The sequence below is a fragment of the Prunus persica genome, chromosome G4 (genome assembly GCF_000346465.2).
Source record: "Prunus persica cultivar Lovell chromosome G4, Prunus_persica_NCBIv2, whole genome shotgun sequence".
In the NCBI taxonomy this organism is placed as follows: Eukaryota; Viridiplantae; Streptophyta; class Magnoliopsida; order Rosales; family Rosaceae; genus Prunus; species Prunus persica.
Genome location: NC_034012.1, coordinates 4,980,169 through 5,004,847, shown reverse-complemented (window position 1 = coordinate 5,004,847; position 24,679 = coordinate 4,980,169). Strand labels below are relative to the sequence as shown.

Genomic DNA, 24,679 nt, shown 5'->3' with positions numbered 1-24,679 from the left:
ATTTAATTCATCAACAGGCACCTAACCTATACATAATAATGGTCTCCCCACAACCATACACGGCCTTTGTGAAGCAAAAAAATAATCAAAGCTTGAATTTGTGCTTAGGAATGAAAAGGAAAAGAAGAAATGAAGAATAAGAAATCCCAACAGATGATTCATGAACATTAGATAGAGAGGTGTAGAAAAAGTGGTCCATAATTTCTTCATTTCTTAGACGTACAGGGAGAGAGTTTGAGGGTGTGCCAGCCTACAATTGATTTCTTTTGTAGATAAGGTTCATTGTGTGAACATGATTTGAAAACTTTCGTAAAGCTCAATCCCTTTATGAGTTAATGTACCAAAAGGAGGTTTCGAAAAAAAAAAATTGTACCAAAAGGAGTCATTTGTATCTATGTGAAGGACTTGTTGATTATATTAGGGTTTACAAAGAACACATATATAGTAGAGGTTACAACTTACAAGAGATCGTCATTGTAGACTGCAAGCTTTATTTTACAACAAATAAAATCAATATTTTGGTAACATCAATAACATCATCAAGCATGACAAACAGCTCATAAGATGATTTATGTTAACCTTCTTCCACTTATTCTATATCTCTCTCCCTTCCACTTATTCTATATCTCTCTCCCTCTCTCTCTCTCTCTCTCTCTCTCTCTCTCAGAGGTGGAATTTATTCTTTTTGAACATCACATATACATAGTATACATCTCTCTCTAAAGAGGGGGGATACTTTGCTTATGCTTGAAAAAATTAAGAGGATCGACCATGGTTTTCACACGCACCAATCTATCAAAATTACCTTTGAAGTACTTCCTTCCATAAAGTGTAGCAGTTTCAAAGTCAGTCTTATTATCCTGGTTCGCACCTATGTCGAGGTCCCTGTAGTTTTGGAACGCCTCTCTTGGACTCTTGGAGACATATGGTGTCATCATGTCATACAACTCTCTTGTTAAACTAACGTACTTGTTGGTGGCCTCAATCCCTTCGTCATACCACGACGAATAGTATAGAGCAAAAAATAGGTTTCCGGCCCTGTGAGGGTATGGAGTTGCTGACTCAGAAATCTCACTCATTCTTCCACCATAAGGGTTCCAATCCAGCCAAATGTGCTCTATCTCAATCATCTTCTTCCATATGGAATCAAAAACATGTTTTGGAATTGGTTCCTTCACATAGTCTGACTTACCTTTGTAGAAGGTCTCTGGTTCAGTTGGCTTGCTGAGAAGAATTTCTATGGGGGTTCCAATAGGACTTTCAGCCCAAAATACAGTGGATTCCACCCAGCTCACTTCATAGCAGTCTTTTCGTTGTAAGCCCAGTTCAGGGAAACTCTCATTCAACAATGCCACAACCTTGTCACTTGTTCCCAAGAAATGGCCGATGAATGATACACCCACAGTCTTGTTTCCCTTGGTATCAATATTCTTCACTTGTGGCTGTGCTCTGAGGAAGACATCTTTGGGAAGCTGGGGTGCAAGAGTTTGCCACTTGTAAACCAAATCTGTAACACCTTCCTCTATGGTCTTTGTAAGGTTGAACACAGTCACTTTGGGTGGAACTGGAACCAGCTTGAGCTTCCATGAAAGAATAACTCCGAAGCTAGCTCCACCACCTCCTCTGATGGCCCAGAAAAGGTCCTCTCCCATTGACTTTCTATCAAGGATTCTACCATTGGCAGTAACTAGCCTAGCATCCACGATATTATCGACGCTAAGCCCATACTTTCTCATCAAAAACCCATAGCCGCCGCCACTAAAATGGCCACCAGCACCAACTGTTGGACAAATCCCAGCAGGAAAGCCGTAAACGTTGGTTTTTGTACCAATTGCATAATAAACTTCTCCAAGAGTAGCTCCAGAGTGAACCCAAGCGCTCTTATCAGCAACATTAACATCAATGGAGTTAATGTTAAACATGTCGAGAATGACAAAGGGCACATCCGACGTGTAAGATAAACCCTCGAAATCATGGCCACCACTTCGGATTTTAATTTGCAACCCATGATGTTTGGCACAAAGCACAGTTGCCTGGACGTGGGACTCATTCTTGGCTGCTATTATGGCCAAAGGTTTTGGAGTTGCAGCTGTAGAATATCTGCGGTTATTGATATGTGCTACCAAAACAGATTGAAATGAGCTATTTTGAGGGGTGTAAATTGATTCTTGGATTGTGTGGGCAGGGTGAGGATATTTTGTGAGGCATTGGAGAAAGCCATCAATGGAAACTGTTCCTGCAGTCGTCCATGGTATCGAGAGTGAAAGGACGGAGAGAATGAAAAGCAGGACTGGAGGGTTTCTGAACTTCATTGGTAATATGTGGGATTGTAGCTTTCTTGATTTAATGCTTAGCAGTGTGATAATACAACAGGCTTGGGGCAGTATTTATAATGGAGCCAAAGCACCCAACTTTGAATTTGTTTTTGGTTTCTCACCCAACCCGTGTAGCGTATCAAATTCAACTTGTTATGTTGAATTTTATAAAATCCAATTTGTAATATTAGTTTATCAAATTCGCAATAGTTTTATCCAATTGTTGACTTTTATCTCTAGTAGACTTGGCTAATATTAGAAGAGCTTATCCGTTTGAGAAATGGACCTTTCAAATCTCCCTCCTCAACGCTGGAGTATAGCATACCCAGTTGCAACGTCCTCTCTTAATTCTATAATATGGCGTCTTCTGCAATACTAAATTAACATATAATATAATTGATTTCATATATATTATTTTTTTATTTTTTATTTTGTCGGGTACAGTTTGTTTGATTATGTATAAAATGGGGGTATTATTTTTTTCAGTAAAGCGCAACGTTATGATTGTTGTACATTGAATATGTTATCAAGATAATTATCTTGAATCAAAGTACCCACTAGTGTCATAATTTCGAGTAATTATTCTTCTAAAAAAGGTCATACGTTGGAGTTGTTATTTTCACATTGTTATAAATTAATGGAGCTAAATATTGACTGTTAGGCACCCCATGAAATAATTGACAAATTAATGCAAATTATATTAGAAAAGTATACAAATGGAATTGCCCACGTGTTGGATGCCCCCAAATCTAGAAAAGATGATCTTGTTTGTTTTGAGTTTCAATAGGAGTTTCTCGCTAGCACATATTGAAAGTCTGGTCAATTGACTTGGCCAATGGCAATCCTTTTTCCAGAAATATTGTTTGAGTTCAAAAGTAGAGATGCTTCTTCCTCCATAGTTCTGGACCAAAGGAAAAGCATAACGTGCGAGCTTGGTCTATTGTTAAATCCATTCTATGTAATAGTCATATCATCAAGTTGGTAATTTTTTTTTTTTAAAAAGGGGGGGAACTGGTCATTATAGCATTTCCGCTTTGCTTATCTTCCTGGGAAATTTCTCTAGGGTAGAGTTGTTTGACAAAGTTTGGTGGGCTTTTATTGATGTTTCACATGCATAGCAGCAAAGTTGGTAATAATAAACTAAGAAGGGATCATGTTGGGGTTGAAAGCGACCCAATTTGAATCAGTTTCACTTAAAAATACGACAAAATCAATTAACCGTTGAATGGTGCGATTTGATTTGTTTAAGCTAAGATAAGGAGAGAACTCAAACCAAATCAAACAACGATTAGACAATTTGGTTCAAGTGATTTGGGCATTTAGATCTAGGTTCAATAATTTTTTTTAAGTGATTTAGTTCTTATACAGCTTTACACTCCACCCCAACATGTCAAATTAAATTATTATTTATTATTACATTTTAGTGTTGATTTATTTTTAATTAAAAATAAAAGAAAAGAAAAAAATAATAAAATATTCATTTGACATCTTTCTTTTGGGATGTCAAAAATAACATCTCAACCTACACCCTTCATTTCACATCAACTTTGACACACCGGTTGGAGTGATGTGAGATGTTATTTCTAGCCGTTAAATGTCTATGTAACACTTTTGACATATCGGTTAGAGAAACTTCCGTCAGTTTGTGATTGTGTTTTTTAAGAAATAAAACCAACAAGTTTCAAATATTATTAGGAAAAAGAAAGAAAGTATATAAGAATAATAATTTAAAAAAGAAAGAAAGCACGTTACTTAATATTTACAATATATAAAGAGTATCACGGATCAATTTATTTTAATTAAACATAAGAAAGTTCTAATCTTTCGTTTTCATGAGTATAATTCATGAGATATATGTATCAACCTAAACGCCAAAAAATTAATATCATAATTGAGTCTACTGTCAAAGTCTCTTAATATAAATAATTCAAAAGACTAATCTTTTGATTATAAATTGAAGTAACATTATACAGTATCCTGAGTTTCTTCATTTAGAATCAATGCATTTTCTCATATTTCATTTAATCTTAATCGTTGTAATAATCTAACAACCCATAACATGACACGTCAACTATCATCAATTTAGATTAAGTTTAACATTCTAAGTAGGGGTGGGCATCGGGACCGGAAAACCGGAACACCGAACCGAACCGGTGAAAAAAAATCGGAAAAAAAACCGGTTGACCAAAAAAGTCAACAAACCGGACCTGAACCGGACCGAACCGGTTCTGGTTTTACATCTCTCCGCACCGGACCGGACCGAACCGGACCAGTCATATATTTTATATTTATATTTTTACAAAATTTTAAAATCTAATGCCATTTTTTAACTTTTATAATCACTAATTTTCCAAGTTCAACTTCAAAAAATTTCTAAATGTATGAATTGGATTATTTGTTCATTTTTAAGCTAAAAAAATAAGTTATTTATTATAATTTTTTTATTAAAAAAATTTTAAATTTTTTTTTTAAAAAAAAATTAAAAAAAATAATAAATTAATAATCCGGTTCAAAACCAGAACCGGACCGGAATCGGTTAGAACCGAACCGGCCGGTTTTCGAAATTTTTTTTGCCTAAACTGGACCGAACCGGACCGGTTAAATAATATCGATTTTAGTTCCGGTTTGAGGTGAGAACCGGACCGAACCGGACCGCGCCCACCCCTAATTCTAAGGGCATGTTTGGTAGGCTAGACTAGCCTGGACAATGTTAAATAACACTTTGAAAATCATATTTGGTAAGAGGGGGACTAAATTAAATGGGATTGTATAGTACAACAGTAAACAAAAAGCCTCATTCGCCCTTCTAGTTTAGCGAGCCTCAAACACCTTTCGCAAAATAGCGATTTTGCTAAACAGAGAACGCAAGTCCGACAATAACCAGCTTCTTCTTCTTCACCTAGAACTGTGACCACCAGAATCACCACAAACCATCGTCAAACCCAGTCACTCGAACCAACCACCACCAATTCAAACCCAGTCACTCGAATCAACCACCACCAATTCAAACCCAATGGAACCACAACCCAATTGAACCCAAATTCAACAACAACTGTCAAACCCAATTGAACCTTCCAAGAAATCATCCACCATGATCAGGACAACTGCAAAGGGAGACACCATTAACAGAGATGTTTAATTAAATTAAGGGAGACACCATTAAAAAAGAGAAGAAAAGATAAGATAATTTTGGCAATCTTTAATTAAATTAAATATTAAAATAATTATGTTTTAGTCTGACACAATACCAAACATAAGTCTTCATTATTTTTACAATCCAACTTCTTAGTCCGACGCAGCACCAAACGTAGGTCAATACTTAATCCAGCTTATGCTAATCCGAGCTAATATAAGACAGTTATAAGATTTAGTCCAGTCTATAATAATCCATCGTACCAAACGACCTCTAAAAATCCAGTTTTACCCTTCCAATAAAATCGAGAATTCTTAACTGGAGTAGAGCTTCACTAGTACATCAAGATAGGCGTAAATATCAGCATTTGTCACACCAAAAATATAAGAGAAAGAAAAATCATCATCATTTAGGTTGAGGGGCGAAGCCTTGATTGTGGCTTGGTCCGGTCTAAGCCCAATGCCTGTCCAACTCAACCGGACCGAAGTAAGTAGGAAGCTGGGCCTAAAACTAACAATCCCCGACCCACTAGACTCAATTTTCCTGAAAGTCAAAGATTAAGCTCAAGTTCTTGGCCTTCAACAAGCCACGAGTTCCAGTCTGTCTGCGAGTTACCCAACTTCTTGGCCTTGGGCTGGGTGCTTTGCCTTCCCAATTTCTCTCTGTTCACCAGTCTTAATCCTTAAGGCACTAAATTTGGAACTTGGAAGCACAAACTTCCGGCTTATTATTTGTTAGTTGTCCTAAGCAAGCACATATGGTAGTTAATTTGGCAAAAGTGACAAAACTCAACTCACATTTCATGGAAACTCCGAGTAGTTGTGCAATTTTAGCAGCTGGTTTCTTCCTTCTTCTCCATGTTTCAATGGCAGCTTCAAATCCAACCCAAGACACCTTCTTCCTCCAATGCCTTTCCAATCATTCCCAATATTCCTCCCCACCAATCTCTGCAGTCACCTACTTCCCCAACAACTCTTCATACACATCCATCTTGCAGTCATATATCAGAAACCTGCGCTTCATAACCCCCACAACCCCAAAGCCACTGTTCATAGTCACTCCCACACACGTTTCCCACATCCAAGCTTCAATCTTTTGCTCCAAAATCCATGCCCTTCAAGTCAGAATCCGCAGTGGCGGCCACGACTATGATGGGCTCTCTTATGTGTCTCAAGTTCCGTTCATCATCGTTGACATGTTCAGTTTAAGATCCATAAGTGTCAAAGTAGAAGATGAGAGTGCTTGGGTTGAATCTGGAGCAACATTGGGTGAAGTTTATTACAGAGTAGCAGAGCAGAGCAAGATCCATGGCTTTCCAGCTGGTGTTTGCCCCACAGTTGGGGTTGGAGGACACTTGAGTGGAGGTGGGTATGGTAATATGATGAGAAAATATGGCCTTTCTGTTGATAACATACTTGATGCTCAAATTGTTGATGTTAATGGAAGACTTTTAGATAGAGAGTCAATGGGAGAAGACCTATTTTGGGCTATTAGAGGTGGAGGTGGAGCTAGCTTTGGTGTGATTGTTTCTTGGAAAATCAAGTTGGTTCCTGTCCCAGAAATTGTCACAGTTTTTCGAGTTGAGAGGACTTTAGAACAAGGTGCCACCGACATTGTTCATCAGTGGCAATATGTTGCTGATACAATTCATGAAGATCTTTTCATTAGGGCGGTTGTGATGCAATCGAATAAAAAGGGGCATCAGACAGTGAAAGCTAAATTTGTGGCATTGTTTCTAGGAAATGCAAAAAAACTTCATGCTTTGATGGATGAGAGCTTACCCCAATTGGGTTTGAAGCATGAGGATTATATTGAAATGAGTTGGATAGAATCTGTCTTGTATTGGTCTAATTACCCAATTGGAACTTCCACTGATGTCTTGCTTGAAAGACAACCATCATCAGAAAAATTTCTGAAGAAGAAATCTGATTACATCCAAGAACCAATGTCAAAGTCAGGTCTTGAAGAACTTTGGAAGAAAATGATGGAACTGAGAAAGCCAGTACTAACATTCAATCCTTATGGTGGAAAAATGAGGGAAATTTCAGAGCTTGAAACCCCATTTCCACATAGAGCTGGAAATGTGTACAAAATCCAGTACTCAGTGAATTGGAAAGAGGAGGGTGTGGAGGCTGCAGATAAAAACCTTGATCTGATAAGAAGGCTTTATGAGTTTATGACACCTTATGTGTCAAAGTCACCAAGGTGTTCATATCTCAATTACAGAGATGTTGATTTGGGTACCAATGGAAATGGCAATGCAAGCTACTCAGAAGCTAGTGTTTGGGGGACCAAGTACTTCAAGGGGAACTTTGACAGATTGGTACAAGTGAAGACTGCTGTAGATCCAGGAAACTTTTTTAGTTATGAACAAAGTATTCCATCTCTTACAGGTTGGGAAGGTAAAATGGCAGAGTAAAGGCTGCTTTGTATTTGTGTGTGTGTGTATTTATATTTGTAAAGGAATGAAAATTTATTTGTATAAGATATTATTGTTGTACATGCAAAAGTTTGTAGCAGAATAAGTGGAGCATTTGGAAATGTTGGATTTGAAGGTGAGGAACTGAATTTGTCCAGTTTTCCTTGGCCTATTTAATGGAAATTCCAAGTTTAGTTGTCTTTATTTCCTTGCTGCCTTTCCTTTGTCTTGGATGAATATTCCTGTTGGGTTTTCCTTTTTCTTATGATTGTGGAAGATGGATTCGAAAGTTGGAAACCATTGGAAAGAGTTATATCAATAGTTGGTCCGCTTGGTTTTTTTCCTATTCACTATTATAAACATAGCTACAAGTTTATCTGCTTAATATAAACACAGCTATAAGGGCAAGAGTGTAACGGGGATGAAGGTGGTGATGAGGGAAAAATGCTTAACAGAGATGGGAATGGGGGGAATGACATACCCCGATTTGCTTGTCATCCTTACAAGCGAGGACAGTCCCAGATTTTATCCTCACCTTCCCAGGTGCATAATTTGTCACATTCCATGTGCTGGGCCTGTAAATTAATGCTTGATCAAAATTTCACTTGACAACTCAAGTAAAGCCTGATAGTGGCTCATTCTAGTCTAAACCCAAAATCAACCCAACCCAGTCCGACTGGAGTACTTATAACCATAGTTCCGAGTCATTTTATGGTGAGGGTGTCATATATGGACCATATATGTAAACTTTCATAATAGTCACATGATTCTTCTGAATAGTAACTTCAGTTAAGTTTAATGAAATGATCCTGTGGGTAATATGAAGGTCCACATAAAGTGTCCATATATGACACCCTCACTATAGAATTTCGCCCATAATTCCTTGACCCAATGGTCGTTTTCATTTATTTACTGCTTCCTTTGAATGCTTCATTTGTAAATTCTATTGATATATTCATCAAGAAAAACAATATAAAAAAAATTATTACCTAGAACAAATTGACGGATCATTTTATGCATCAATTAGTTAAACCAGCATAAAATTCAAAATTCTAATTTCTTTTTAAGAAAGTTAGGTTTTCTTTGGCAAGTTTCTATTTCCTTTTTTCATAGGATTGCATGCATAGGATCCCGAGCCTCTGCATTTAACATCCGTGCATTTACATGTATTTAAAGGGATATTAACCATTAGATTGATCTAATGAATTTTAACAAGTCCACATCCATGGGCGGCTAGCCCAAATTTTTTTAAAAAATAATAAAATTACCTACATGTGTTATAAACCCATCCCAAAATTTAAAAAAAAAAATTAAAAACAAACTCTACACATATATTGCCCATTCAAGTGGTCTCATATCTTGTCTCTCCTTCTCTTTTGACTATTAGACTTCTTGTTTCTCTCTCTCTCTCTCTCTCTCTCTCTCTCTCTCTTTGCTACCCGACAACTGCAAGTTTCTCCATCTCTCTTTTTTTGGGCCCAATTCTCTCTCTATTGGCTACATCTTCTATTATCTTGGGTGGGCAACTTGGCAACAACAGATTCTCCTCTCCTTTTGTCAACAAGAAGTATTATTCTCATTCTATCCTTTGTTATATATATTTAATTAAAAATTGAGTATTTTAGGAATTATGGATGAATTATAATTTTGGAATTTTGTTGAAATTAATCAGGGCTTTGATTAGGGATGAATTATTGTATGGCTTTGATTTGGGATTTTGTTAAAATTGAGTATTCTAGGGTTTAGTTATGGATGAATTATAAATTTTGGTTTGGTATTGTTGAGTATGCTATTATGAAAATTTGTTTGATTTTTTATTGGTCTGTTTGATTAAAATTCTTTCTACATATTATTCATAGGCTATCTTTTAAGAGTTCCAAGCCTCGCAGGGTTAAATTTTAGATTTAAATAATATTGTTTTGTATTGCATTGCATTTACTTTTGGTTTTAGTTTTAGCTTTTGTATTTGTTGAACTTTTATTTATGGTTTGAGATGCATTTGAGGGTATGGTTCATCATGTCCCCTTGACAAGGTGTATATTTTTATGTTTATTGATGAAATTCACTCGTACCATCGAGTTTAGTATGTAAGTTTTGCCCAATCGACTTTTGAATTCTGGAACCGCCACTGTCCACATCTCAGCATCTCTTTACCGTTATGTGTATCTAATATCTTTGAAATAAAATATTAAAGATACAAAATAATAGTCTCTGCCCCCAACCCAGCCCTTACCAGCCCCATCCCTAAACCACTCCTACTGATTGCTACTATCCATGGCCACCACCTCTCTCTGTGCCATCCATAGTCCTATCGTAGTATTTAACATGGAATTATTGTCTCAACAGCAAGCAAGTATTTCAAAATTAAACTGCAATTGAAAATCCTAGAAGTGCCTTCCAACTATAGGACCTAGTGAAGGTGTGTGTGAGAGACAGAGAGAAGAAAATAGAGTGAGAGGCAGTGGCAATTGGCAGGCAGTATAGGGGCTCGGTTGGGGAGGAAGGTGGTAGCTGTTTGATGGGAGTTTTTAATTTTAAAGATATACATATAATAAGGTGCAAATGGTGAGTTTTGGTATAATACAATTATGATTATGTGGATTTATTAAAATTCATTAGATCAATGTAATAGTTAACATCTCTTTAAATGCGTGTAAATGCACGAATGTTAATTAATCTAAAGGCTCTGGATCCCGAACAAGATTGTATATGCCTATATAAAGGTTTATGATTGTTATTTCCAAATCCGAATTCTACCACAAATTGGCAATCCTAATCAACCATCTTTGGCAACAACAAAATAAATAAATAAATCAATCAACCATCTAAATTTTACTAGGAATTGATGAGTTCCTAATTAACAAAGGAAGCATAAAGGAAAATCCTAAATCAACTAAGAAAAGCAAATCAAATCTTTATGAGAAAAGAAAGCACAAAATTAACAAATAAAAACCCTAAAATATCCTTAAATTTTTTTGAAATTCAGACTTACGGTCCAATTGATGCATAAACTGATGGGCCAGTTGTTCTACATCATACATAGATGAGAGATGTATAATATATTTGCGTAGTCCATTTTACACCGTGCAAACTAACAAACAAGTGACGAAGAACACGGGTTTGAAGACAAAATATATCTCATCTCTCATGAAGTCAATCCTTTTATTGAAGTTTTTTATTTTATTTTTTTTTGGCACCACCTTCGGCGCACTGCTTCCAGTCCATTTCATTGACCTGGTCAATGCCATAACACAATATGCTTAATTACTATCTTCGAAAATTGTTTTTATTTATTTATAATCTTTTCTAATAACATTGACTAATTATGCGATTATTGGTTAATTTTCTAGATCATGCAGCATACCTACCATAAAGCACATGGTACATGTACCTACGACTTAGTCAACAACTATTCATATAAAGACATATCTATGCATGCATTTTGTTATGTACAATGAAAACAAGGTGACTTTGTTTGACACAGGATTCAAAACATGGCATCTGGTTTCAGACATTCTTTTTATTTAAATATAGGGTGAGTTAATTGATCATACATGCAGAAAACGTAAACTAGTTTTGGATTTTGGACCAACTTCATTTGTAAACCTGCTATCATTTTCGTTACATGCTGTCCATCTTGTCACTTTGTATATTTAAACTGCAGGGTTGAGAAAAGGTCCATTCTTTTACAGATGTGTAAATTTGTTAAATTTCATGGGTTATAATAATAACAATATTATTATGTTAAACTGTTATAACTCCCCATCAAGCTAATGGTGCTGCCCATTGGATTGCTCGCTTGAGTCTCCGTGGTAACGGTTTATCGTTCTGGATGGATGAGGGACCTCCTTGGCTCATGGATTCCTTTCATGATGATTGGCCTGATTTGCGTGTTTTTTCTTAAGATCACTTGTAATGTGGCATGTGTGGTATTCTTTTTCTTACTCGGAATTTTGTTATCTCATATAATTTTCTTCGAGAATGTTTTAACAAGGTCACTCCTTTACAGAACGATTCTTGTTTTGTGTTTTGCTATTGGTTTTAATGAAATATCGTTTGCTAAAAAACAAAACTGTTGTAATTGCAGGCCAAACAAAAAAGAAAAAGGAAAAACAGATAATGACCTAAGAAAAAAAAAATGAAACGAATTTTAAATCCTATGCTTCCAAAAATATTAAATCGTATCTCCCTATGTTTAGACAGTAATTAAATCTTCAATTTGATTTTAGTTTGATATTCTTCCTATATTAAAAGCTTAGAGAATTTTCAAAACAGAAGTCAATAATCCCAATTTAATAAAGTCAAATTGTAAACCATCAAATAGAAATAAAAGTCAAAATTTACACAAGTATAATGTGGATGGACCACCACACCGAGTTTAGAAAAAGTTGGAGTCTTGAGATATGCATGCATGATTGGTGCAGATTCACTTTCCATAAAAATTACCATTGAATTTTCTCATCAGCATTAAATTTTATGGAAAAAATATCAGAAAATAAAAAAATACCAAAAATAAAAAGTCCCCCTCTGGCTATATATAAGAGGACCAAAGCCACACAGCAAACACACAACAAATTGACAATAACAATGAGAAGCACAATGCCTAGAATTCTTCCACTTGCTGTTTTGTTTGTTGTTTTTTATGTTTCTGCATCATGGGCAGCCTCTGGTTCTGTCTATGACAACTTTGTTCAATGCCTGAACACAAAAGCAAACTCATCATCTTCAACTCCATTGGCAAACATAGTTTTTGCCCAAAACAACCCTTCATACACATCTGTGCTAAGAGCCTACATCAGAAATTCCAGGTTCAACAAAACCTCAACGCCAAAACCAGTGCTCATAGTCACCCCCTCAGCTGAATCCCATGTCCAGGCCTCTGTCCTCTGCGCAAAGCAGCTTGGCATACAGCTCAAAATCCGAAGCGGCGGCCACGATTATGAGGGTGTTTCTTATTGGTCTGATCAGACTTTTATTGTTCTTGACATGTTTAATCTCAGGAGTATCACTGTGGACATCAAAGACGGTTCTGTTTGGGCTCAGGCTGGAGCCACACTTGGAGAAATGTACTATAGGATTTGGGAGAAGAGCAAAGTTCATGGCTTTCCTGCTGGAGTTTGTGAAACAGTTGGTGTTGGTGGGCACATAAGTGGTGGCGGCTATGGAAACATGTTGAGGAAGTATGGCCTTGCTGTGGACAATGTCATTGATGCTCAGATTGTTGATGTTCAGGGGAGGCTTCTTGACAGAAAATCAATGGGAGAAGACCTCTTTTGGGCTATTAAAGGAGGAGGTGGAGGAAGCTTTGGAGTTATTATTTCATACAAATTGAAGTTGGTTTCTGTGCCTGAAATTGTTACAGTGTTCCGGGTGGAGAGAACCTTGGAAGAGAATGCAACCGCCGTCGTTTTGAAGTGGCAAGAGGTGGCGCCAACCACAGACGATGGTCTTTTTATGAGGATGCTTTTGCAGCCTGTGACTTCTAAAGTGAAGAAGGGTGAGAAGACTGTTAGAATCTCAATTTTGGCCGAGTTTCTTGGCAATGCCGACCAACTTGTGTCATTGTTGGGGAAGGAGTTTCCTGAATTGGGTTTGAAGAAGGAGAACTGTATGGAGATGAGTTGGATTGACTCTGTGCTTTGGTGGGCTAATTTTGATAATCGGACTAAACCTGAAGCGTTGCTCAATAGAAATCCCAATGATGCAAATTTCCTGAAAAGGAAGTCTGATTATGTTCAAACCGCAATCTCCAAAGATGGGTTGGAGTGGTTATGGAAGAAGATGATTGAGCTTGGCAAAACAGGGTTGGTGTTCAATCCATATGGTGGGAAAATGAGCCAAATTCCGGCCTCTGAGACTCCTTTTCCACACCGTGCAGGGAACTTGTTCAAAATTCAGTACTCAGTGAATTGGGAAGATGCAGGAGAGGAGTCAGAGAAGAATTATCTCACACAAAGCAGGAGGCTTTACAGTTACATGACCCCATTTGTGTCCAAGAACCCAAGAAGTGCTTTCTTGAATTACAGGGACCTTGACATTGGTGTCAATACATTTGGTGACAATAGCTATGAAGAAGGGAAGGTTTATGGATTGAAGTACTTCAATGACAACTTTGATAGGTTGCTGAAGGTGAAGACTGCTGTTGATCCAGAAAATTTCTTCAGGAACGAGCAGAGTATCCCTACTCTTCCAAGTAAGGCATAGGAGAATTTAGCTGTTGACACAGCTTGTATTGGTTATTGATTCATCATACTATAAGTTTAAAAAAAAATAATGTGACTTAGATGATGAGTATTTGGTTACTTTTGATTGAGCACTTGTCATAGTGAATATACAAAATTTATACAATTTACTCTTTGATTTTTAGATTATGAGAGATGTGACATGTACAAGAAAACTACAAACAATCTCATTCATTCTAGTTAATGCAAATGGTACGACACTAACATGATTGACAGTGTCTACCTTTCAAGGCTGATTTTAACAATTTCTTTCTATCCTCTCTGATTTGTTTGCTTGCTCAATAATCTGAAAGAGGCTCTCTCTCAACCATTGGAAAAATAAAAAGAACTGAGTTGATGGGTTATGAGTCTTTTTTTTCTCTGTTTTTCTTTGGGTTTATTTCTTTCAATATTCTCAATGAACAAAATTATCCGTGCATATTCTTCACTTCAAGCTTAAAAACCATTTTCCTTTTGATCAAAGTCAGAATATATGTTCCTTTCACAATGGCATATAGGTAAAAGTGAGTGAAAGTAGCTATCATTGAGAACTCTTATCAGCAATGAAGCTTCGGCTGGTTGGTAGGTCTTGACTTTATGGTTTTCACACGTTTAGAATTATGCGTGTGGGATCCCATCCACTGCTAGAGGAGGAATACAATTATACAAGGTCTGGGCCTCAGCCTGTTCCCTATGACTAAGTCCTCTCCCCATAGAAGAACTTTCATGTGGGGTGCCTTGCACATGACCCTTTTGGTCTTTTTCTTTTGTGGGCTATCACCATGTGCTTTACTGTTATTGTTGTGTATCCTGAAATAGTGAGAACATTTTTGCATTCACTTTAGTTATGGATACTCCAATTTTTTCGTAACACTTTGTTAGGATTATGGATGGTTGGTTTGCCAAATTGTTGGTGATTTCCAGTCAGTCATCAAGACTCCTTGTGAATGCATTCAACCTATTTGATGATATTCAGAAACCAATTTGCATTTTATTTAATTACTAAGCTCAAAGTGAAGAGATGCACATTTTAGCTCTCTGACTCTGGCTTGCCATTTTCCAGGGAGTATATGTTTGATATGCTTTTGGTCCTGTAAATCAAAAATAGTTTTAACTCAATTACCACTAGCTTTTCCATGGCCTGCTTATGCATGAGCTTCCTACTTTCAGATAGAGGCTTGAAACCCAAGTTCATAAGGGAGTTAGACATGATTCTAGATTACCTGGAATTAATAAATAATGTAAACAGAACTTGTTTGATTGGATGGTTAAACACTCAAACTACAATCTTCACATATATTTTGTTTCCTACTCCTGAGCTCTCCAGAAGTTGCTGACTTTGGTTGCTGATATTGCAGATGGAAACTCAGACGTGAATAGCAGGTCAAGTTCCAACTTACCAATGGGGAAGCCATTCGTTCTACTGATATGCTTGCTTATCGGAGGTTGGTAACGAGAAATGTTTCCATAGTCAAGACTAGGATCCTTCATAACCTTTTTGTTTTGTTTTGTTTGATTTTTAAATTCTCTGTTTAGTAAGTTCTTACTTAGCATATTGTCAATCCCTCAATTTTTTGTGTAAATTGAAGTCGTTTTAGGCTGGGGTTGAAAATCAGCATCTTAACTGACAGAAATATCCTGGTTTTTTTCAATTTTTTTTTCAAAAAAAGAACCTCTAGTTAGTTGAGGGCGGCTTAGTTGATTCTCTGGTTACCGTAGGACATGCAAATAGTGAGAATGCGGCACTTTATAGTAGGTGATGACAAACTGCTCATTGCGGCCATTATAGAAGTGATAAGTTATTTGCAAATTCATGTATCCAAGACAAAATCATGTCATATTCCAAATTTCATCCAAGAATTTTTTTCACTTGAAGTTTCAACTTATACTTGGAAATTTTCAATGGCCAATGTCTGCAATGTTCTTTAATTTAGAGTACAAAGTTGGAACCTCAACCAGATAATTACTAGGAACGTCAACCATATATAAATGACTGAGCCGGTACCATGTTACATGCAGAGGTTATAATCATGGTGTTCTTCGACGTAAAACTACTTCCACTACTTATCATCCTTTTCAACTCAGTTTGGTCCCCAAGTTCAAATTCAATTTCTGAAAGCTTACTTCAATGTCTTTCCACTCACCTAAAGCATTCTAACTCAAGTAAGGAAATAATCTTAACCAGAAACAGTTCTGCTTATTCCTCAATCTTGCAATCTTCCATACAGAACCTCAGATTCTTGAACAATTCAACGCCAAAACCCAAAGTTATCGTTACTCCTTTCCATGAATCTCATGTTCAAGCAGCAGTTATTTGCTCCAAGAAACATGGCATACAAAAAAGATTCCAAAGTGGGGGCCATGACTACGAGGGCCTATCTTATGTATCATATGCTCCTTTCATCATCATTGTTCAGACCATCCATATTGACGTAAAGAATGAGAGTGCATGGGTCGAATCCGGTGCTACACTTGGTGAATTGTATTACTTAATAGCACAAAAAAGTAATGTACATGAATTTCCAGCAGGGTCTTGTCCCACAATGGGTGTGGAAGGACATATTAGTGGAGGTGGATTTGGTACCATATTCAGGAAATATGGTCTAGCAGTTGACAATGTCATTGATGCTAGGATTGTTGATGTCAATGGCAGAATTCTCAGCAGAAAGTCCATGGGAGAAGAACTCTTATGGGCTATCAGAGGAGGATGAGGCTCGAGCTTTGCAGTCATTCTGGCCATAGAAGAAGGTGTAACAGATAAGCTCCATGAAGACCTTTTCTTACATTTGGTTGTGGAAGTTGCAAATGAAGCCGGTGCAACTGATGGCAAAACTATTAAAGTGTTGTTTGATTCGTTGTTTCTTGGACCGGTTGAGAAGCTTCTCCTTTTGATGCAAGATAAGTTCCCGGACTTAAGTTTAGACCAGTCTGTGAGATATCTGATTCAGAAACTCCTTTCCCACATAGAAATGGAAGTATATTTGCAATCCAGTATTTGGTCACTTGGCATTCTGACAAGGAAACTGAGAAACATATTAGCTGGATGAGAAGGGTGTATGCCTACATGGCATCACATGTTTCAAAGTCCCCAAGAGCTGCCTATTTGAACTATAGGGATCTAGACTTGGGGAGGAACCATGATGCTAATACAAGTAGAAGCAAGCATTTGGGGTTTGAAGTATTTCAAGAGTAACTTTAGGAGACTTGTTCATGTTAAGACCTTAGTTGATCTTGGTAACTTCTTTAGAAATGAACAAAGCATCCCTGTTTTACCATCTGGGCAGAAATAGAGTGTAAATAATAAATAGTTGGGTTTGGCCCAATGTAGAAAATAATAATAAATAAGTCTGCAGCCTAAACCAATGCATTCAACACTTCTCCAAAAGCTTAGACCATATTCCATCACTGTAGGAGCATAAAAGAACATATCAGTGCTATTTTCTATGTGCAGATGCAGAATACAGTAGACTCTATAATGGAAATTGTTGGATTTTAGATGCTCTGATAGCACTGTTAGGTTGTGCCTGAAGGGGTTTATAATAGTAGTGCAATAATTGAAATAACGTGATTTTATTAGATTGGAGGAGAATAGTACATGGCTTTGTGTACATAGGATTACAGGCTATTGGCCTTCTCGTGGTATAGCTATTAACTACTTCATATCCTGCTTGATAAAACAAAGCTTTTGGCCTTTATATGGCTATTGGCTTCCATGTGGCCACCTTGATGACTTGGATTGGTGAGCTCTTAGCTCCACTTTGCTAGATTGCTTGCAAAGTTATAGGCATTGTTGCCGACTTGTCTAAGTTCCACTGACTTGGCTTATTCCTCTTAGCCACAAGTTCTGCCCCTACTCCTTGGATTATATTCTAGAATAAACTCAAAATCATTTCTAATAGGACTTGTCTAGGGCATGAGCTATTCTTCTGGGATATTTTTTACCCCAAGCCGACATAGCCTCTTCTTCCACCACGCTTTCTAAAATTGCAGATCCCTTTCAAATGCGTGCATTATTTTTGAACAAAAATAAAGCAATATTAGTTGTATTTCTCATTTCAACGCACAGAAAACAAAATGATGACAGCTTCATGGAAGCAAGTGCATAACTACTGCATCACTACTGGATCATATTTCTTGTTTTTGGGTACACGTTTATGGAAAGTCTTTAATTATTATAGAACTTACTAACAATGGTGCCCGCATGATGTTGCGGGTTTTAAAACCGTGTGAAATGTGTACGATGTTGAAAAATATGTAGGAATGATGGTACTATTTATATAGGCATGAATATCTAAATAGTAGCATCATGCTTTGTTTAGCACGTCTAAGTTACAAAAAAATAGGATAATAACATGTTTTTTTATGCTGTTTGTCATGATTAAAATACTGACTATATTTTAGTAAATCAAGTGGCAGTCAAAACATCAAAATATCGACAATATTGAGTTGCTCATTGTTCAAAAGAGTTTGAATAGGTCTTTATATATATGCTATTGGGTCGTGGAAGAGGATTTTTCTGCCTTGATCTCTGTTAGAAGGGATTCTTTCTCTTGTTAGCTCAGCTGTAGAGGTGGCTTATGTTCTTTCTTGTCCTCGGCGGAGGTTTTAACTCTGTTGGTACAAATTTGGAAAATGACATGTGTTAATGTAAGCAGAATAAAGGCAGAAATAACAGGCTATAGGTTATAGTTTTGTTCATTACATCTAAACAATCTGATAAGGCCATCAAATTAGTATGAGGCCATCAAATTTTTTCCATCTCTTTCATTTGTAAACTCTAATGGGTTTGAACAAAATGTACTCATAACCTACCCCTTAATTGGTGGGAACAGTTTTTTCACTAACGCCCTTAACTATGTAAATAACTACATTTAAAAAGTAGGCAAACAGATAATAAACAAACAGGAATTCTCATGTTTCACCTCTAAGAACCAATAAATTGCAGAAATTGTAAATTGAAATGAAGTTATGTTCCTGTATTCAATGAAAGAGAGCAAACTTACATTTGAATCTGCAGTGAAGTTGAAAAACTAGAATAAGATTCCCAAGACCAAGAAAATAATTCCAACAATAATACCCAATGACTCGGGCCTGCAAACACAAATGGAACATTAACTATAAAAGATAAGTTGGGGGTATGAAACATCAGACTAATATAATAGACTATTTATATTTTGGAAAAGTAAAAAGAGGATCTTCTCCGGTGCACACTTCATAATATTTGGATTTTGTATTTTCTAGAACAAACCTTCTGAAATAGAAATCCAAATTTCTCACTAAAATTAATTTCTAGGGAATAAAAATAAAAAACCAAAGTCAAAACTATGGATGATAATCACTGTGCCTTAATTGTCTAAAACATTGATGCTGCAAATCATCAAACTATCCATAAACAAGAGTCTAAACAATGAGCTCCAAAGACTCAGTAACATAGATGAAAGAGTTGAGCTGCAAATTTAGCATGCAGCAGAACCTATATAATTTTGGAATGGACCCCAACAGAAATCACAACCTCTGTTACATTTCCTTTTCTCATACCAACAAATGGAAACATGAAAATATGAGGACATGAAGCGAAGACTGGTTTGTTTTCAAATTCATTCAGAGGACAATGACATCTTAATTGTGAGCGAAGACAGTTCCTACAACTCTGTCCTTGTGTATCATAAAGTTCTAATTCATCAAAATTATCTATCAGCCTCAGCATGATGCGAGACAACGGTCTGCTTATATACCAAAAAACAAATAGACACACAAACATATATATATTACAACTAAAATTATTACAGTTGTGGTTCATTAGGCACAAATAACTTGAGTTCAAATAATTAGCACCACAATAAATAAGTTGATAATCAGAAGCCACCAAAATACCCGGTTCACATGATGCCTTAAATCTTAAACCTAAAAATTGGTTAGAATATTACCCTGGAGAAGTTTTATGTGCTGGTTCCACCTTCAGTTTTTGAAGCTGACCGATAAAGAAAATATCAACCTCATTCAATGCAATGTGAGAACAAATACTCAACAAAAGTACTTGCATCACAGAGTGCTTCAAAATTTACCTGATCTGCAAGTTGAATAATAAAGAAGTCTTCTGCACCAACCACCAACCAGAAAAGCATTTGGAAAAAGAGGAAATTGCCTTAAGAAGCTCCCGAATTTGTCAACTGCATGAATCATCACATTACTGGAGCATTTACAATTTCTTGATACAGGGGCTGAAGATGCATTACCAGAAAAACCCACCTGAGTTATAAAAAAAATAAAATAAAACCTCGAAAGTAAAAGAAATAGATCTCACTGGACCTGAGAATTAATGACGAATTCTAAAGTTAATTTTAAATTCCAATGCTAAATATATTGGCTCCTCAATCAATGTCATGGCTAGAATGATAGTTATCCACATCAAGTAAAAAGTTCCCCGTAAAAGTTAAAAAAAAGCATGAACTCCTGACCTACAGGGATTTTATTCAACTTTTTGGGCTCCAAAGCAACATCCTCAAGAAGATACTGAAATACAATGTGTGGTAAAACAACACAAAAATGTAATGAATATTTCGTAAAGTTCTTCAACAAAAGCATATAAATGTCATCTTTATGAGGGCTCATACACGAAAGAGGGATTGAAATTTCCCTGTATTTGATTGAGTATCAATCCTGAAAATATGCAGAGAGTGCCATTAATAAGTTTGTTAAGCTAAATGGAGAATAAATTATACATTGTGTGCAAGCACAAATTAAACCTAGTAACTTTGAAAAGAAAGAAAAAGAACAAATTTGATTATCCAAATATGCTATTTTGACAGGACCCGTCCCGGAATTTTCCGAAGACCGATGCGGACCCCGTCTTGATCCCGACATCATCCCGATGCCGGGCCCACCTATTAAATAATCGAGACTTTCTACCAAAAATTTGGCAGAGTCTCCCCTGCAATTTAAGCAATCCCAACAAAATTTATTCAACCTGCAACACACAGTAATACTAATCCCAACCAGCAGCATGCTTTCATACATACATAAGTCATACTAGAGTGGCCTCCGGCCTCACAAGTAAAATCTACCATGGCAATACAGAGCATCTACTGAATTTAGATTACAAGAACAGTTGAGTGGAAGAATTTACATAGTTCCTAATTAGAAAGATGCACCGATTCTGCTTCGTACACCACTTGCACTTCCAAGAGCAACTACTGGCTGGGGGGCGCAAAACAGAAAACATGTGAGTGGACAAAAACAGGTTTGCAGTTAAAACAACATAGTAACCCCACCATGTAAAAATAATGCACAAGTTATGCAGTTTCACAATCCAATAATTAATCTACTCAAAACATGTTTCATTAAAACTCTTCTAAAACATCTGTTATCTCTTTCCAAAAAGAACCCCATTCTCTCAAACTCACCACTGCTGTCAGCTATTAAATAAATTTCAATTCCTTTCACACTCAACTATACATATTCAAAAAGTATACATAAAAATACATATATATAAATAACTATAAATAGCTATACGATATACTCATCACACCACCTAGGTACCGGGGAAAACAATCCAACTGGGGGATCGTTTGACTAGTCCGCAGGATTTCCAGGTGCTATCCTGCGTCTAGGGATGAGCGGTCCAACCGGGGGACGAAACTCCAAAGCTCCCACACCGGAACATCCAACGCCATGTGTAGCTCTCAAACTATGTCCTACGCGCGCAGACTGGATCATCACACACCGGAACATCCAACGCCATGGTGATGACCCTAAACTCTATACACAGTCTTTCCGTACGCCGGAACATCCAACGCCGCATACGGAAAGTGTCTCACCCGCCGGAACATCCAACGCCGCGAGTGAGACTAGTAACTGGGGAAGGTACTTACGTAGTGTAATCCCACAACTCCTCTCTAAACACACTCTTCCATGTCACCCTCCAACAACCCAAATATCTCAACTAAAAAGAATATATATCAAAATATACCTCCCCACAATCCATATATGAAATACACTCTCAAAACCCAAAAGGCCAAACTCATAATATATTGCCAATTGCTATACACTCATCAGAATTTATCCATGCATAAAATATATAAAAATCCAGGAGCCATTAAACCATTATGCAAAATCTTTCATTAATTAAAACCAGGCATATGATTAAAACAAAGTCCACTCACAAGTATTCCCTCGCTGCCTGACCACGTGAAGGTCCTGCTTGCTGCGTGCGTGCAGTCGAAATACCTATTTCGAAATACGAACCGTTAATTAATATAAAAACCACGTCTAAGCGGAAATTACAAATTAAATGCTTAACTCCCCAAATTCCCATACGTGCACGTCGAAGATGGTACCCTAAGGTCCGATTACATGTTTAGGAAGCGTTCACGATCTTACGGTTATCGCTAACCCGCAAACTTCGCATTTTTGAATCGGAACATCCGGGGCTCCGATTCAGAATTCGTGAAGTCCCATAAGGTCCTAGGAATACCTAGAACAACATATTTAAAATTGGGAAAGATCTAACGGTCGGAACCTATCGAACCCGGATAACGCATAATATGCGAAAATCCGTTCGATAGCCAAACGACATCCGAATCGAGATCCGCGAATTCCTATGCGCTCGTGACAACCTAAGGATCTCATCGGGTCAATTTACATCCTCACCAGACTCGCCCACGCGCCGCCACACGCGCCGGCAGCGCGTGGGTGTGCAGAGTAATTCCGGTGACGGAAAAACTCCACACCCGAGCTCACCCTTCCTACCCTAGCTTCTACTCGAGGTCAGGATCACTTCATTCAACTACGAGAAACTCCAATTCGGCCGGCAACTGGCCGGAATTTCCTTTTGAAATTCGGCCCAAAATCTAGATTTCTAATCGGTTTTCTAGACTCAAAATCAATGAAAACCTATACCATCATAAGCTAGAACTCGAAAATTGGATGAGAAACCATACCTCACCCGTCTGAAATAGTGCTCGGAGGAGAGAGAACGATCGACTGGAAGCTCAGACAAAAGTCGGCCTGGAATTCGCGTTTTTCGGCGACGAGGCGGCGGCGGCTGGCTGGAGATGGGTCGGGGGACGTCGGCGAGGTCTGGCCGGTTGTTTCGGGTCCGGTCTCGCGGCTGGCCGTGGTCTGTGGCGGCGGCTCCACGTCTGCAAATCGGAGAAGGAGGAAGAAGGACGCGGGAGAGAGAGAGAGAATCGGGAGGAAGAGAGAGAAAGTGAGGTAAACTGGAAAAAATCTGATTTTTTTTAGGGAGATTCACTATTATACCCAATATGGGGGCCCAAATTATAAAAATACCCTACATAAAATGGACTTTAGAAACACACCCAAAGCCCATTTACAACATAACAAAAAAGCTTTTAACTTCTTATAAATTACAAAACTGCCATCAATTTCTTAAAACAAGCCCAACCCCAAAATCTCATAAAAATACCCAAAGCACTCAATAGGGCATCAAAGTAATTTAATAATCAATATTAAATTCAATAAGGCCAGCTATCATTTTTTGGGTTTTTTTTGGGTTTGTTTATAGGAATTCAATTGTGTAGGGTTTATTTATAATATTAGTGCTAGAAATGGGTATATCACTAAATATCTCTTTTTTTTACCCTAACCCTTTTCGAAATATTTACAAGTTTGCCACTGACACTATTTTGCCCGTAACTTTTTCGTTACAACCCCGATTCAAGCCTACCGCATGTCTACGAATTCGTTTCGGTACCAACTACCCAAAAATACCACTCGTGGTCCAAAAATCCTTCCGAAGAAGAAAGTGACCATTTTACCCCTAACTCAAGGGTAGATTCGTAATTTCATTTAAATCGTTTAAAATAAATATTTAAATTGGAGTCGGGGTGTTACATATTTGTCATTATATATATGGATAGGAGCAGCCAGAAGACGAATGCTACTTGAAAACCAACAATATAATATTTGACATATAATCATATGTTGTAAATAATATTGGTGAAGCCCACATAAAGAGAAATGATGGAAGAAAAATGATGGTGTTGAGTATGGTAGTCAAAAGAAGAAATGATGGTGTTAGAAGTAGGATGATTAGTCAAAAGATTATAATGTTGGGGAGAAATCATTATGTCTCCATTAGAATCCTTTTACTTTGCCTATAAATAGGCTTGCTCATTCACTTGTAAGACACACCAAAATGAAGAGAAGAATGAGTGAGGAAAGAAAGAAAGGAAGAGAAGAATGAGTGAGGAAAGAAAGAAAGGAAGAGAAGGAAGAAAGAGGGTGAGTAAGTAGAGAGAAAAATACAGTGAAGAGAAATTTCTCCAAGAGAGAAAAATTAGTGAGCCACATATATTGTAAACACTAAAGTTGTAGCCCTATTATTTTACATAGTGGAAAAGTTACTACTGCTGCTCTCCGGGGATGTAGGCATAACCGAACCTCGTTAAATACTGTGTCTCATTTACTTGACGTGCAGCTCAATATTCACACATATCTCAGTAATTTTATAACACGTTATCAGCACGAGAAGCTCTCAGGTATAATTTTTTTGCTGCACTATTATTTATACTTTATGAAATTTACTTTACCGCACATTTATTTTATTTACTGTATGGTGTAGGTTTAT

General features: G+C 37.2%; 5 protein-coding genes across 5 annotated transcripts; 3 read left to right on the top strand and 2 right to left on the bottom strand.

Annotated features, from left to right (window-relative positions):
• LOC18778604 (berberine bridge enzyme-like 17) lies at window positions 394-2,357 on the bottom strand. The gene has a single exon (XM_007212847.2). It carries the CDS (start codon window positions 2,310-2,312, stop codon window positions 720-722), a length of 1,593 nt encoding a protein of 530 aa, XP_007212909.1. The 5' UTR covers window positions 2,313-2,357; the 3' UTR covers window positions 394-719.
• On the top strand, window positions 6,043-8,132 carry LOC18778742 (berberine bridge enzyme-like 8). The gene has a single exon (XM_007211759.2). It carries the CDS (start codon window positions 6,206-6,208, stop codon window positions 7,865-7,867), a length of 1,662 nt encoding a protein of 553 aa, XP_007211821.2. The 5' UTR covers window positions 6,043-6,205; the 3' UTR covers window positions 7,868-8,132.
• On the top strand, window positions 12,144-15,746 carry LOC18780292 (berberine bridge enzyme-like 21). Its single transcript, XM_007211903.2, has 2 exons — window positions 12,144-14,060; window positions 15,447-15,746. Exons 1-2 carry the CDS (start codon window positions 12,344-12,346, stop codon window positions 15,539-15,541), a joined length of 1,812 nt encoding a protein of 603 aa, XP_007211965.2. The 5' UTR covers window positions 12,144-12,343; the 3' UTR covers window positions 15,542-15,746.
• Window positions 16,095-16,799, top strand: LOC18780940 (berberine bridge enzyme-like 21). The gene has a single exon (XM_007213482.2). It carries the CDS (start codon window positions 16,095-16,097, stop codon window positions 16,797-16,799), a length of 705 nt encoding a protein of 234 aa, XP_007213544.2.
• LOC109948521 lies at window positions 18,378-23,781 on the bottom strand. The gene is made up of 8 exons (XM_020561689.1): window positions 23,777-23,781; window positions 23,033-23,306; window positions 22,251-22,314; window positions 21,215-21,285; window positions 20,551-20,601; window positions 20,154-20,337; window positions 19,092-19,179; window positions 18,378-18,699 (listed from the first exon to the last, which is right to left on the bottom strand). The coding sequence occupies exons 1-8, from the start codon at window positions 23,779-23,781 to the stop codon at window positions 18,642-18,644; spliced, it is 795 nt and encodes a 264-aa protein (XP_020417278.1). The 3' UTR covers window positions 18,378-18,641.